This window comes from Delphinus delphis, chromosome 3, assembly GCF_949987515.2.
Source record: "Delphinus delphis chromosome 3, mDelDel1.2, whole genome shotgun sequence".
NCBI classification, from domain to species: Eukaryota; Metazoa; Chordata; class Mammalia; order Artiodactyla; family Delphinidae; genus Delphinus; species Delphinus delphis.
Genome location: NC_082685.1, coordinates 71,695,709 through 71,710,923, shown reverse-complemented (window position 1 = coordinate 71,710,923; position 15,215 = coordinate 71,695,709). Strand labels below are relative to the sequence as shown.

General features: G+C 37.1%; 1 protein-coding gene across 5 annotated transcripts in view; it reads right to left on the bottom strand.

Moving 5' to 3' along the window:
• Positions 1-15,215, bottom strand: part of CEP120 (centrosomal protein 120) — a 79,306-nt gene that overhangs the window by 55,563 nt on the left and 8,528 nt on the right. For all 5 annotated transcript variants that reach the window (XM_060008950.1, XM_060008951.1, XM_060008952.1 and 2 more), the window contains 2 exons: positions 13,665-13,806; positions 3,601-3,749 (listed from right to left, as the gene is read on the bottom strand). In XM_060008950.1, coding sequence (XP_059864933.1) covers positions 3,601-3,749; positions 13,665-13,806 — 291 coding nt within the window. The remainder of the gene's footprint in view (positions 1-3,600; positions 3,750-13,664; positions 13,807-15,215) is intronic.

Below are 15,215 nucleotides of genomic sequence, written 5' to 3'. Positions count from 1 at the left end.
GTACTAACCACTTAGATTAAAACAACCCAGTACTGAGCACATAGTAAATAGTCAATAAAGTTATTTATTTTATATTAAACGTATTTTATATACAAAGCAAGTTATTACTTTAATCCTATACTTTAAAATGTATTTGTTTGATTAGATTTTAATCATGTAGATTTATATTTATTGAGAGCCAACACCTATACACTTTTAGTTGTTGAGAGTGCATATTCTGGAGTAAGCCCCGACCCTCAACTTTGGTTCCACCAATGGCTTGCTATGAGACTTTAGACAAGTACTTAATCACTCTGTACCTCCATTTCTCTTACGGTTCTTGGAAGGATTAAAAGAGATAATACATGTTCACGTCTACAAGTCGGCCTAGCACACAGTCAGCTATTATGTGAATGGGAAAATATCTGAGGAAAAGAATATACTGCTCTTATGGGTGATTATTTCTGAGGAGTTTAATTAAAAGAGACTTTCATTTTCTTTTACTTTCTTCCATAGTCAGAAAGCAATAAAAATTTTAAGAAATGAAGATAGCCCTTTTATATTTCATAGCACATTTAATTCTAAGTAATTCCCACTAAGAGAAGAGATGCTTTTAAAAATCCTTTATCATCCTTGGATTTAGAAACAGGTTTTTTGCCCTAATTTCAATATTTAAAAAGGAAGCAAGATTATCACAATCCAGTATTCTTACTCTAATTTCATTCCTGCGTTCTACTACTTTATAGTATCAATGTTCTAAGTCACTTGTTTGCATCTGAAAGGTATGTTTGTTTATTGCTAGATGCTTTCTCACACTACCTTTGACTAGCTTGAGAAGAAAAAAACTAAACTATTTTTTAAAATCCTTGGCTTGTCCATAAAGAGTGAAAAAAGCAAACAAGTAATACTAAGCAGTATCAAGGGATGAATAAATTATTGGGCTTAATTTTTTGTGTTTTAAAAAATTATTGTAAAATACACATAACAGAAAATTTATCATTTTAACCATTAAAAACTGTACAGTTCAGGAACATTAAGTACATTCACAATGTTGTGCAACCATCACCGCTACCTAGTTCCAGAACTTTTCCATCACCCCAAACAGAAACACCAGAACCACTGAGCAGCCACTCCTATTCCACTCCCCCATAACTTCTCCCTCCCCTGGTGACCACAAATCTGCGTTTTGTCTTTATGGGTCTGCCCATCTGGATATTTTATATAAATGGACTCATACAGTATGTGACCTTTTGTGTCTGGCTTATTTCACGCAACATGTTTACAACATTCATCCTTGTTGTAGCATGTATCAGTACTTCATTTCTTTTATAGTTAAATAATACTCCAGAGTGTGTGTGTGTGTGTGTGTGTGTGTGTATTTATTTATTTTGTTAATCTATTCATCCATAAATGGACATCTGGGTTATTTCTGTGATATTCTGGGATACTGTAAATAGTGCTGCTATGAACATTTATGTACAAGTTTTTATTTGAATACCTTGTTTTCAATTCTTTTGATATATACCCAGTAGTGAAATTGCTGGGTTCTATGGTAATTCTGTTTAATCTTTTGAGGAACCTACTTGGCTTAATTTTTATCAGAGATAGCAAATAGCTTGCCAGACATCAATCTGTTTTTTTATTTTTAACTAAACTGAGTGACTTGTCCTTTGTATTACCAAGAACTGTATTAGTTTTAGTCGTGGATTCAGTAGGTCAATTACCCACAAGCTTTCACTATATAAATATAGGTTCACACATACAAACTACATGTTAAGCACATTAGTTTTATCTCATTCCTCATGCACACCCACAAGGCTGGTACTACTGCCACCATACAACTGAGAAAATTCAAGTCTGAGAAAGGTTAAGTAAATTGCCTAAGTTAAAGAAGCCAGTAAGTAGTGAGAATTAGATTCCAACTCAAATTGATCTTACTCCAAAATCCCTTCAGAGACAAGAGAGCAAAATATGGGAACAAGAGAATGTGGAGAGTGACCATATGGCCAGAAATTCCTAGAATATTTACTAGCTAAAAAACTTTCTCAAAACTTGGTTTCCTCATCTCAAAAATGAAAATAATAATCCCCTAAAGTTGTGCTAGGATTAAATACAACATTAGCAAAGTAGTGAATACATACCTATTTCACAAAACATAACACAAGTAAAATTATGCCTTCCTAGGGAGTTGAAAAAATATTTTTAAAAATAAAGTAGCAATTTAAAATACTTTGCAGGTATTTAATAATAACACAGTAAAAACACAGTAGACTCACTATCTAATGTGTGTTCTGATGTGGTTAATGAACAAACAGTGGACATCTAGCTTCCCCCCCAACCAGGGTGGCATATTAAGCCGGGGCAATCCACAAGCAGAGCTTTTTGAAGAGAGGAGAAAAAGGAAATTGATGGAGAGAGACAAAATCACATATATATAGTGTCAATGAGAAAATGACAGTACCAAATTGGGAGAGAAAAAGCTCAAAGAATACGTATATATAAAAAGTACTTTTTGTAGTGGGCATGAATTCAGTGCAACAGAGCTAAACACATTTCCTGAGAAAAATCTTTACCTGATAGATCTTATTAAGATTTAGTGTGGTCACTAACTCATATTTCACTTATGAATGCGGATTATCTGGGAAATGTATACCACTAAGAAAGTGAATAGTCTGATAAAAAATTTAAAGTCATAAGCCATATTCTCTATTTTTTAAAGTATTAATTTATTTCAGGTGCTATAGATCAACATAATGTCAAAAAATCTGGACTCGATCCTGAAAAGGACAATGAAATAACAGCTACTTTTGTGTTGTACCAATGCTGGGAGGAAGCAATCGGCAACAGGCCCTGAGCATCCCTGCACATTCTTGCTGAGTGTAACAAGAATGCAAGGCCCTGACCACTCTTACCCAGGCCATCTCCCAGCGTTGTTTATGCAGCTCATAACTTTCATAAAGCAACGTGTCTTCCCAGACAAAGACCTAGACTACTTACAGTAAAAGTCGTACATTCCCTAAGTTCTGTGTTCCTCAGCTGTGACACGCTCCCAATGAGTGTGGAGCAACCACCTGAGCCCCTCTATGTCACCTCCATGGGACTTGGGATAGGGGGAACTGCAAGAAATATGCTGATATTCATGTTGCTTGCTGTGCTAAGAGTAGTACACTCCTTTCTCTCTGACCCAAGAATCTTCTGTCTTCTGGCAGTATGTAGGCTAATTTGTTAGTGTGTAAATAAGGTAAAATCTAATCCCAGACCTGACAGCTATTAAGGTCTGACTGAGACAATGTTCCCAACATTGTATATTTCTCCAAAAAGTAAAGTATTTAACACTTAGAAAAAAATCATTTCATAACAGTCTTTACAATGTCACACAATACAATGTGAAACAATGCTTATTTATGGTCTTTCTTCTAAATTCTAAGAGATTTAATTTATTCTCTTACTACCAAGATCATCCCAATTTATTCTTTTCCTAAAACAAAAATGCTTTCTGATATGAAAGAAAACATTTTTCTAAATTATTTTTGTAAGTCTACTTGCAAGTCTTTTTAATACCTAAAAGACAGATTTTAAAAATAAAATGTTTTCAAGTTCTCCATGAATCACTCATCTCACCTGCTCCAACTGGGTGGCGAATGCTATGGTCACGGACATCATGAAGAAGTCAGTACAATACTCTGCTGGTCCAATCTGATGATAGCCTCCCTCCTCATTCAGCACCGCCACAATGTCCTTTGCGTCAAGTCCAGACAGGCCGGCAGGTACTTTATGGAAAAAAACACAATTAAACTACATTGTAGTTTGCCATAAACCATTATAAGATTTTGAAAGCTGGTTATACTTTTTAATTTACTTGGCAGTTTTCACAGATACAGTTAACATCTCAGTAAGGTTTCCTTTGATTTCAATTTAATAAACCATGTAGAAAAGGTATCACAGGTTGCCCCAAGGAAGTAAATCTAAACTGCGAACTGAAAAATAAGTAAAACTTGGCTAAAAAGAGCAAGGTGACTAGATAGAGAATGAGGGAGTGGAAAATGGTGTTCTAGGCAGAAGAAACAATATATACAAAGACACTGAAGCAAGAGAAAGCATGTGGTTAGAGAACTGAAATAGATATGGCATGCTGGATCATAGAGTGAGAGAAAGTGGGGAGAGGCCATATCATAAAGAGCTTCCTTGAACACCATGCTGAAACATTTGGATAGTTTTCTAAGAATAAGAGAAAACAATAAAACAATTTTGAGGAGAGAAGAGCTATAATCAAATAGGCTTCGTTATGAAGAGACTGGAGAGGGACAAGGATTTTTCAAAACTGATTAATGAAAAAAACAAAACTACACAAAACTAAAATAATAGACAATATTCAGTGTCAGGGAGATTGCCAGCAGGTTGGCACTCTCCACATTGGTAGGTACAGACTAGTACAACCTTTTGGAGGGTAATATATCAGGGCTTATCAAAATTTTATATATGCATACCCTGTAAACCAGCAATCCTCGACTCCTTCAGGAGTTAAGCCAAAAGAAATGTGCTTACAGTAGCACTAGCTAAAAATAGTTTAATGGTTAAGAGTATAGACACTACATTCACATAGACCAAAGTTCCAACCCTAGTTCTGTCATTCAGTAGTTGTATGGGAAAATTATATGATCTCCTTTAGTCTCCATTTTTCCTTCTGCAAAGATTTTACAGTGTTGTTGAGAAGATCAAATTAGATAACAAAAGCACTTAGCACAGTACCTGACAATTAAGTACTTTAATAAAGGTAGCCATTAAATAGTAAGGTCAGCAGAGCTTAAGAGGTCAAAATACTATGACAGGTCTCGCATTATCAGAAAGGGAGAACACTAGGATAAATCTTGTGGTGTAGGATTAAAAGGATTGAACGTGTCAATGTGAATGTATGTTGTTCAGTATATATATGGGCAAATCGATATATAAAGTATATATGTATATATACGTGTGTCTGTGTAAATGTATCCATGTGTCTGCATGTGTATGTATACATACATGGGAACAACACCCCAACAGCACACCTAGCAGCTGGATCTTGACTTGTAAACATCATTCTCTTCTAAAAAGAAGCAGGGCTCCTTAAAGTAATGGCTGAATCCAGGGCTGAGATAGGAAAATTATTTGATGAACCTGGACCATCTTCTTATACCAGGAAAAAAAAAAAAGCACAAAGAGACTTCCCTGGTGGTCCAGTGGTAAAGAATCCGCCTTCCAATGCAGGGGATGCAGGTTGGATCTCTGATCAGGGAACTAAGATACGACATGCTGCGGGGCAACTAAACCTGCACACCACAGCTACTGAGTCCACGCACTCTAGAGCTCGTGCACCACAACTAGAGAGCCCATGTGCCGCAACTACTGAGCCGGCGCACTCTAGAGCCCGCACCACGACTGGAGAGAAGCCCGCGAGCCACAACAAAAAATCCTGCATGCCACAACGAAGATCCCATGTGCTGCAACTAAGACACAACACAGCCAAATAAATAAATAAATAAATAAATAAACAGTTTTTAAAAAAAGCTCAAAGGATTACTGAGATCATAAAAAGGAAACAGAAGCAGTTTGAAGGGGTTCTCAATGCCCAAATCTGGGACAAATAATGATGGCTAAAGATTATAACCCGCTAAATAAAGAGAAAACTGTCAAGTCCATACTTAGGCAATACAAATAAGCGAACAAATTGAAGGTATAATGAAGAATAAATATTTTTCTAATTTTCTAAATCTTCCCCACAAAATATTTATTAAGTACAAAAGAAAACAAGAGTTTATAGTTGAGAACACAGACACACACCACCATAATCAAGTAATCAAGTGAACATAATCAGTAATGAGACTACATCAAAATAGTGCGCCACCTGATAAGATGCAATGAGAACAGAGCATCTTAATAGGCCTGCCAAAGATGCATAACCAAAATCTAGTACCAGACAAGCCCAAACAGTACAGGGGACACAGCCTCACCAAGACTGAAACCTAATCACAAGACTATAGAATGCTTCCCCTCCCCCTTACCGCTATATTACTAAAAGTCTATTTTCCTTTACCCAGTATATCATGTCCATCTTTCAATAAAAAATTACAAGGCACACTAAAAGGCAAAAAAAAAAAAATCCATAATCTACACTTCAATCTTAGGAAAACAGAAAAAGAGGAGCAAATTAAATCCAAAGTAAGCAGAAGAAGAGAAACAATAAAAACTAGAGCAAAAATCAATGAAATTGAAAACAGGAAATCAATGGAGAAAAAATTTAACAAAATCAAAACCTGGTTCTTTGAAAAGATCAATAAAATCAATAAGCATCTAGCCAGCCTAAGAAAATAAAGAAGACACAAATTACTATTAACAGAAATGAAAAAGGGGACATCACTACAGATTCCCATGGAAATTAAAAGTTTAATAAAGGAATGCTATGAACAACTCTATGCCCACAAGTTTGATAACCTAGATGAAATGGACAATTCCTTTCAAAAACACAATCTGCTAAAACACACACAAGAAGAAACAATCTGAATAGGCCTATATCACTTAATGAAATTGCATCAATAACTTTAGAGAACAGAAAACACCAGATCCAGATGGATTCACTGGTGAATTCTACCTAACATTCAAGGAAAAAATTATACCAAGGCTCTACAATTTTTTTTTCCCACAAGACAGAAGCAGAGGGAATACTTCCTAATTCATTATATGAGACTAGCATTATCCTAATATGAAATCCAAGCAAAGAGATTACAAGAGAAGAAAACAACAGACCAATATCTCATAAACATAGATGTAAAAATCCTCAACAAAGTATTAGCCAATAAAATCAACACAATGTGTAAAAAGAACTATACACCACAACCAAATGGATTTATTCAAGGTACACAAGACTGGTTCAACATTCAAAAAGCCATTAATGTAATCCATCATGTCAACAGGCTAAAGAAGAAAAACCACATGATTGTGTGAATACATGCAGAAAAAGCATTTGACAAAATCCAACACTCATTCATGATAAAACACTCTGCAAACTAGAAATAGAGAGTAACCTCCTCACCTGATAAAGAACATCTACAAAAAATCTACAGCTAACATCATACTTAATGGTAAGAAGCTTTCCCACTAAGATCAGGAGTACGGCAAGGATGTCCCCTTTCACTACTGCTTTTCAATAGCACACTGTAAGTCCTCGCTAATGCAGGAACACAAGAAAAGAAACAAAGTCATGCATATTGGAAAGAAAGACACAAAACTGTCTTTGTTTGCAAGTAACTGTAGAATGACCATCTATGGAAAGACCAAAAACAAAACAAAAAAACCTACTACTGGAACTAATAATAAGCAATTATAACAAGGCTGCAGGAGACAAGGTTAATATGCAAAAGTCAACTGCTTCACTACAGACCAATAATAAACAAGTGGCATTTGAAATTTAAAATACCATTTGCAGAAAATTAACCACCACGGAGACAAGATGGCAGAGTAGGGGATGTAAGCTCACCTCTTCCCAAAAAACACCAAAATCACAGCTAACTGACGCACAACCATCAACAAAAAAAATGCTGGAACCTACCAAAAAAGATATCCTACATCCAAAGATAGAGAAGCCACAAAGACAGGGTAGGAGGGGCGCAAACTCAGTAAAATCAAATCCCATTCCCCCTGGGTGGGCGACCCACGAACTGGAAAATAATTATGTCACAGAGGTTCTCCCACAGGAGTGAAAGTTCTGAGCCCCATGTCAGGCTCCCTGGCCTGGAGGTCTGGCATGGGAAGGAGGAGCCCCCAGAGCAAACTGGCTTTGAAGGCCTGTGGGGTTTGATCGCAGGAAATCCACAGGACCGGAGGAAACAGAAACTCCACTCTTGGAGGGTGCACACAAGGTCTCAGGCACACCAGGACCCAGGTGAAAAAGCAGTGATCTCATAGGAGCCCGGGCCAGACCTACCTGCTGGTACTGGAGGATCTCCGGGAAAGGCAGGGGGCAGCTGTGGCTCACTGCAGGGACAGAGACATTGGTGGCAGTACTTCTGGGGAGTACTCATTGGCGTGAGCTGTCCTGGAGACTGCAATTTTCTCCCCAAGATCTGGCCCCACCCAACAGCCTGTAGGCTCCAGTGCTGGGACACCTGAGGCCAAACAACCAACAGGGCAGGAACACAGCCCCACCCATCAGGAGACAGGCTGAGTCTTTCTGAGCCCACAGCTTCCCGCTAAACAAATCCCTTGACACAGCCCTACCCACCAGAGGGTCAAGACCCAGGCCACCCACAAGTGGGCAGGAAACTCCCACCAGGAAGCCTGCACAAGCCTCTTAGTTGGGCCTCATCCACCAGTGGGCAGAAAACAGAAGCAAGAACTACAACCCTGCAGTCTGTGGAACAGAAACCTCAATCACAGAAAGTTAGACAAAATGAGATGCCAGAGGAGTATGTCCCAGACGAAGGAACAAGATAAAACCCCAGAAGAACTACTAAGTGAAGTGGAGATACGCAATACACATGAAGAAGAATTCAGAGTAATGATAGTAAAGATGATCCAAGATCTCAAAAAAGAATGAAGGCAGAGACTGAAAAGATACAAGAAATGTTTAATAAAGAGCTAGAAGATCTAAAGAACAAGCAAACAGAGATGAACGATACAAGAACTGAAACAAAAAGCCCACTAGCAGGAATCAATAGCAAACTAAATGAGGCAGAAAAATGGATAAGTGAGTTAGAAGACAGATGGTGGATATATTGCTGCAGAACAGAATAAACGAAAAAAAATGGAAAGATATGAAGACATTCTAAGAGACCCATGGAACAACATTAAAGGCAACAACATTCTCATTACATGGGGTCTCAGAAGGAGAAGAGAGAGAAAGGGCCCAAGGAAACATCTGAAGAGATCATAGGTGAAAACTTCCCTAACATGGGAAAGGAAACACTCAAATCCACGAAGCGCAGAGAGTCCCAGGCAGGATAAACCCATGGAGGAACACAGGCCAATATCACTGATGAACATAGATGCAAAAATTCTCAACAAAAAACTGGCAAACCAAATCCAACAATATATTAAAAGGATCATACACCACGATCAAGTGGGATTTACCCCAGGGATGCAAGGATTCTTCAATATCTGCAAATCAATCAGTGTGATACACCACATTAACAAACTAAGGAATAAAAACCATATGATCATCTCAAGAGATGCAGCAAAAGCTGTTCACAAAATTCAATACCCATTTATGATTAAAAGCTCTCCAGAAAGTGGGCACAGAAGGAACTTACCTCAACATAATAAGGGCCATATATGACAAACCCACAGCTAACCATTCACAATCAGGAACAGCTGAAAGCATTCCGTCTCACCACTTTTATTGAACATAGTTTTGGAAGTCCTAGCCACGGCAATCAGAGAAGAAAAAGAAATAAAAGGAATCCAAATTGGAAGAGAAGAAGTAAAACTGTCACTGTTTGCAGATGACATGATACTATACATAGAACATCCTAAAGATGCTACCAGAAAACTACTAGAGCTCAACGATGAATTAGGTAAAGTTGCAGGATACAAGATTAATAGAGAGAAATCTCTTGCATTTCTATACAGTAACAATGAAAGATCGGAAAGAGAAATTAAGGAAACAATCCCATTTACCATCACATCAAAAAGAATAAAATACCTAGGAATAAACCTACCTAAGAAGACAAAGATCTGTACTCTGAAAACTATAAGATGCTGATGAAACAAATCAAAGATGTCACAAACAGATGGAAAGATATACCATATTCTTGAACTGGAAGAATCAATATTGTCAAAATGACTATACTACCCAAGGCAATCTACAGATTTAATGCAATACCTATCAAATTACCAATGGCATTTTTTGCAGATCTACAACAAAAAATTTTTAAATTTGTATGGAGACACAAAAGATCCCGAAGAGCCAAAGCAATCCTAAGAAAGAAAAACAGAGCTGGAGGAATCAGGCTCCCCAACTTCAGACTATACTACAAAGATACAGTAATCAAAACAGTATGGTACTGGCGCAAAAACAGAAAGATAGATCAATGGAACAGGATAGAAAGCCCAGAAATAAACCTACGCACCTATGGTCAATTAATCTTCGACAAAAGAGGCAAGAATATATAATGGAGAAAAGACAGCCTCTTCAATAAGTGGTGCTGGGAAAACTGGACAGCTACATGTAAAAGAATGAAATCAGAACATTCTCTAACACCATACACAAAAATAAACTCAAAATGGAGTAAAGACCTAAATGTAAGACCAGATACTATAAATCTGTTAGAGGAAATCATAGGAAAAACACTCTTTGACATAAATCGCAGGAATATCTTTTTCAATCCATCTCCTAGAGTAATGGAAATAAAAACAAAAACAAAAACAAACCAATGGAGTAAAAATAGAGCAACCATATGATCCAGCAATCCCACTCCTGGGCATATATCTGGAGAAAACCGTAACTTGAAAAGACACATGTACCCCAATGTTCACTGCAGCACTATTTACAATAGCCAAGACATGGAAGCAACCTAAATGTCCATCCACAGATGAATGGATAAAAAAGATGTGGTACATGTATACAATGGAATATTACTCATTAAAAAGAATGAAATAATGCCATTTGCAGCAATATGGATGGAGACTATCATACTAAGTGAAGTCAGACAGAGAAAGACTAATATGATACCACTTATATGTAGAAATTTTAAAAATATGATACAAATAAACTTATTTACAAACCAGAGACTTACAAACTTAGAGACTCATGGTTACCAAAGGGGAAAGGTGGGGAGGAGGGATAAATTGGGAGTTTGGGACCGACATATACACACTACTATATTTAAAATAGATAACCAACAAGGACCTACTGTATAGCGCAGGGAACTCTACTCAATATTCTGTAATAACCTAAATGGGAAAAGAATTCGAAAAAGAACAGATATACGTATATGTATAACTGAATCACTTTGCTCTACACCTGAAAGTAACACAACATTGTAAATGAAATATACTCCAATATAAAATAAAATTTCTTAAAAATGTACCATCAAAAAATAAAATAAAATACCATTTATATTAGCACCCAAAACAATTAAATACTTAGGAATAAATCTAACAAAGCATGCAGAAGATCTATATGAGGTAAACTATAAAACTGTGATAAATAAAATCAAAGAAGAACTAAATAAATGGAGAAATATTCTATGCTAATAGGACAATTCAATACTGTCAGGATGTCAGTCCTTCCCAACTTGATCTATACAATCAATGCAATCCCAATCAAAATCCCAGAAAATTATTTTGTGGACATGGACAAAACGATTCCGAAGTTTACATGGAGAAGCAAAAGACCCAGAACAGGCAACTCAACATTGAAGAACAACAGAGTCGCAAGACTGATAATACTCAACCTCAAGACTTAGTATAAAGCTACAGTAATCAAGACAGTGTGGTACTGGTGAAACAGACACAAAGATCAGTGAAATAGAATAGAGAGACTAGAAATAGACCAACATAAATACAGTCAACTGATCTTTGACAAAGTAGCAAAGGAAATACAATGGCGCAAAGATACTCTTTCAAAAAGTGGTGCTGGAACAACTGGACATCCACATGTAAAAAAAAATGAATACAGAAACAGACCTTAAAACCTTCACAAAAATGAACTCAAAATGGATCATAGGGCTTCCCTGGTGGCGCAGTGGTTGAGAGTCTGCCTGCCGATGCAGGGGACACGGGTTCGTGCCCCAGTCCGGGAAGATCCCACATGCCGCGGAGCGGCTGGGCCCGTGAGCCACGGCCGCTGAGCCTGCGCGTCCGGAGCCTGTGCTCCGCAACGGGAGAGGCCACAACAGTGAGAGGCCCACGTACCACAAAAAAAAAAAAAAAAAAAACCAAAAATACCCACCAGATCATAGACCAAAGTGTAAAGCACAAAACTTTATTAAATCCTAAAAAGACAATACAGGAAAAACCTGGATGACCTTGGGTATGATAATGACCTTTTAGATGTGACACTGTAGGTACAATGCATGAAAGAACGGATGAGGTGGATTTCATTAAAATTTAAAAACTTCTGCTCTACTAAAAACAATGTCAAAAGAACGAGAAGACAAGTCACAGACTGGAAAAAGTATTTGCAAAAGAAACATTTGATAAAGGACTGTTATCCAAAATATAAAAAGAACTCTTCAAATGCAACAAAACAAAACACACAACCAATTAAAAAATGGGCAAAAGACCTGAACAGACACCTCACTTAAGAAGATATACTGATGGCAAGTAAGCACATGAAAAGATGTTAACATCATTTATTACTAGAGAATCGCAAATTAAAACAATGAGACACCACTACACATCTATTAGAATGAACAAAATCAAAAACAGTGACAACACCAAATGCTGACAAGGACATGGAGGAACAAGAACTCTTATTCACTGCTGGTGGGAATGCAAAATGGTAGTCACTTTGGAAGACAGTTTGTTGGTTTTTTACAAAATTAAATATATTCTTACCATATACTCTTACAGTTTGGCAGTTTCTTATAAAACTAGGCATGCTTTTACCAGATCCAGTAATCACGCTCCTTGGTATTTACCCAAATGAATTGAAAACTCAGGTCTGCTCAAAAGCCTGCAGAGATGTCTGTAACAGCTTTATTCCTAACTGCCCCAACTTGGAAGCAACCAAGATACCCTTCAGTAGCTGAGTGTTTAAATAAACAGTGGTACATCCAAACAATGGAATATTATTCAGCTCTAAAAAGAAATGACCTATCATGCCACAAAAAGACACAGAAGAAACTTAAATGCATATTACTAAGTGAAAAAATCCAATCTGAAAAGGCTCCATGCTACATGATTCCAACAATACAACATTCTGAAAAAAGCAGAACTACGGAGATAGTAAAAAGATCAGTAGTTGCCAAGGGTCAGAGGGGCGGGAGGGATGAACAAGCAGAACATAGAGGATCTTCAGGGCAGTGAAACTATTCTGTAGGAGACGCCAATCATGGATATGTGTCCTTACACATTTGTCAAAACCTATACAATGTACAATACCAAGGACAAACCCTAATATTAATTATGGATACTGGGTGATAATGATGTGTCAATGTGGGTTCATCGATTTCAACAAATGTACCGCTCTGGTGGGAGATGCTGATAGTGGTGGGGAGGACTGTGTGTGTATGTGGATATCTGGGAACACTTAGTACTTCCCACTCAATTTTGCTGTGAACCTAAAAATGCTCTAAAAAAAAAGGTTTATTAATTTAAAAATAAAGGGGAAAAAAAATGAAGGTTTTCTTAAACTAAAGCTGAGTTAACAGAGACCAGCATAAGCATTTTTGGCTATCCTGCACTCATCCTAGGAAGAAAATTTTCCTAAATAGCTATTTTTATAAACAATATAAAATTCTGTTTTGTTCTGTTATACATATCAAATAAAGAAAAGACAATCTTTCCCCATTTCTAATTTTTGTAAACAAGAGATAAGAGCAACAAGCGTTCATGTGTAACAATGTCCCAACGTTTGTCTGCTGCTCTAGAGTAAGATCAGTTTACACTCCTGCATTTATCTTCCTATAATACCTCCTCCCCTCCCTTCCTCAAGTTCCAGTGCACAGATGTAACTTCTCAGAGAATAACCTTACAGATGATGTACAAACCTCTTCCATCTCGAGGAGGGGCTCCCTTTGCTTTAAAACTATCCACTGGTGCCTTTGTATCCGTTTCCAAAGCAATGCTTATCTGTATCTCAGACTTGAACTTGGTGTATTTATTACTCAGCAACTGGTACCATTTTGGTGCCTAGAGAGTAACAACAAAACAAAATAAAAGCAAAACTCCTTAATTGTTAATAGGAAATATACAGTAGGTGGGAAATGTTTTATAAGGTTCTAAATATATTTCCTGTAGTTTCTCAGTACTTTCTCCTCTTTTAAAGTATTTTCTTTCCCCATTTTCCTCAAAAGAAATTAATCCTGCTTAGGAAACTAACTGAATTTCCTCGTGAAAAAATTACCATAAGTTTAGATTGCCTTCCTTGTTTCTACTCCTATGCTTCAACAGGTGATAATATATTAAAGAGGAGGAAACCCAGTATGTGTATTTCTTTCTATCTTCACTCATATCCCTAATCTCACTTCATCCCTTATAACAACAACAACAAAGACTATCAACTTTCCATTCCTAACCCCTAATTTTTCACTTTTTCTGTTATACGTTTTCTGCCTGCCACATTTCTGCTTTGTTCTGTTTATACCAAATCAGAAAACGAAAAGCTTAGTGTTAATAAAAATACTAACAAAATACTTAAGTAAGGTCTAATGGTAGAGTTCTGGGTTATGAACCATGTATTTGACTGAAACTGAAATAGAAAGGGTTTCTCACAGAATGAGGTATCCTAAATTACCTGAATAGCCACCTCCTCCCCCAAACCGCAAGGTCACCTCAAGAATTCTAATACCGAAATCAAAATCTCATGGCCCAAGACCACGTGTATCATTAGTGAAGGGGCACCATTTCAATACGTGTAAACAGAATTCTTACTCTGACCACTGTAATATAAAGGCATAGGAACTGGTGCTTATAGTAATCAAAACCAAAAACTGCAGCTTTATATTCAAATTATGTTTGTAAGTAAAACAGAGTGAACTAGCACACAGGTATTTAAAAAAATTCCACAACCAAGTTTTTTTAAAGGCAAAAACTCAGTTTGTTGCTGTATTTCTTATGACAGATATTTTCTAATCTTAAGTATAAGCCTGGAAAAAAAGATTTTTAGCTGTTCACAGGATTTATGATATATTTTTGTTATTAACTCAGAAAAATAAATCTAGGCTCTTCTGTTTGTGTTTATTTATAAAGAATCAATTTATCTTGAAATTCAAATATTCTACTATCCAACTTCAAATATTTCTTCTGCTGGCAAACAGAAGACATTAAACAAGACAATATTTGGTTTTCCCAAAACTAACATAATTTAAAAAAATTTCTCGGGGGCTTCCCTGGTGGCACAGTGGTGGAGAGTCTGCCTGCTGATGCAGGGGACACAGGTTCGTGCCCCGGTCCAGGAAGATCCCACAAGCCGCGGAGCGGCTGGGCCCGTGAGCCATGGCCGCTGAGCCTGCGCGTCTGGAGCCTGTGCTCCACAACGGGAGAGGCCACAACAGTGAGAGGCCCGCGTACCGCAAAAAAAAAAAAAAATTCTCCTTAAC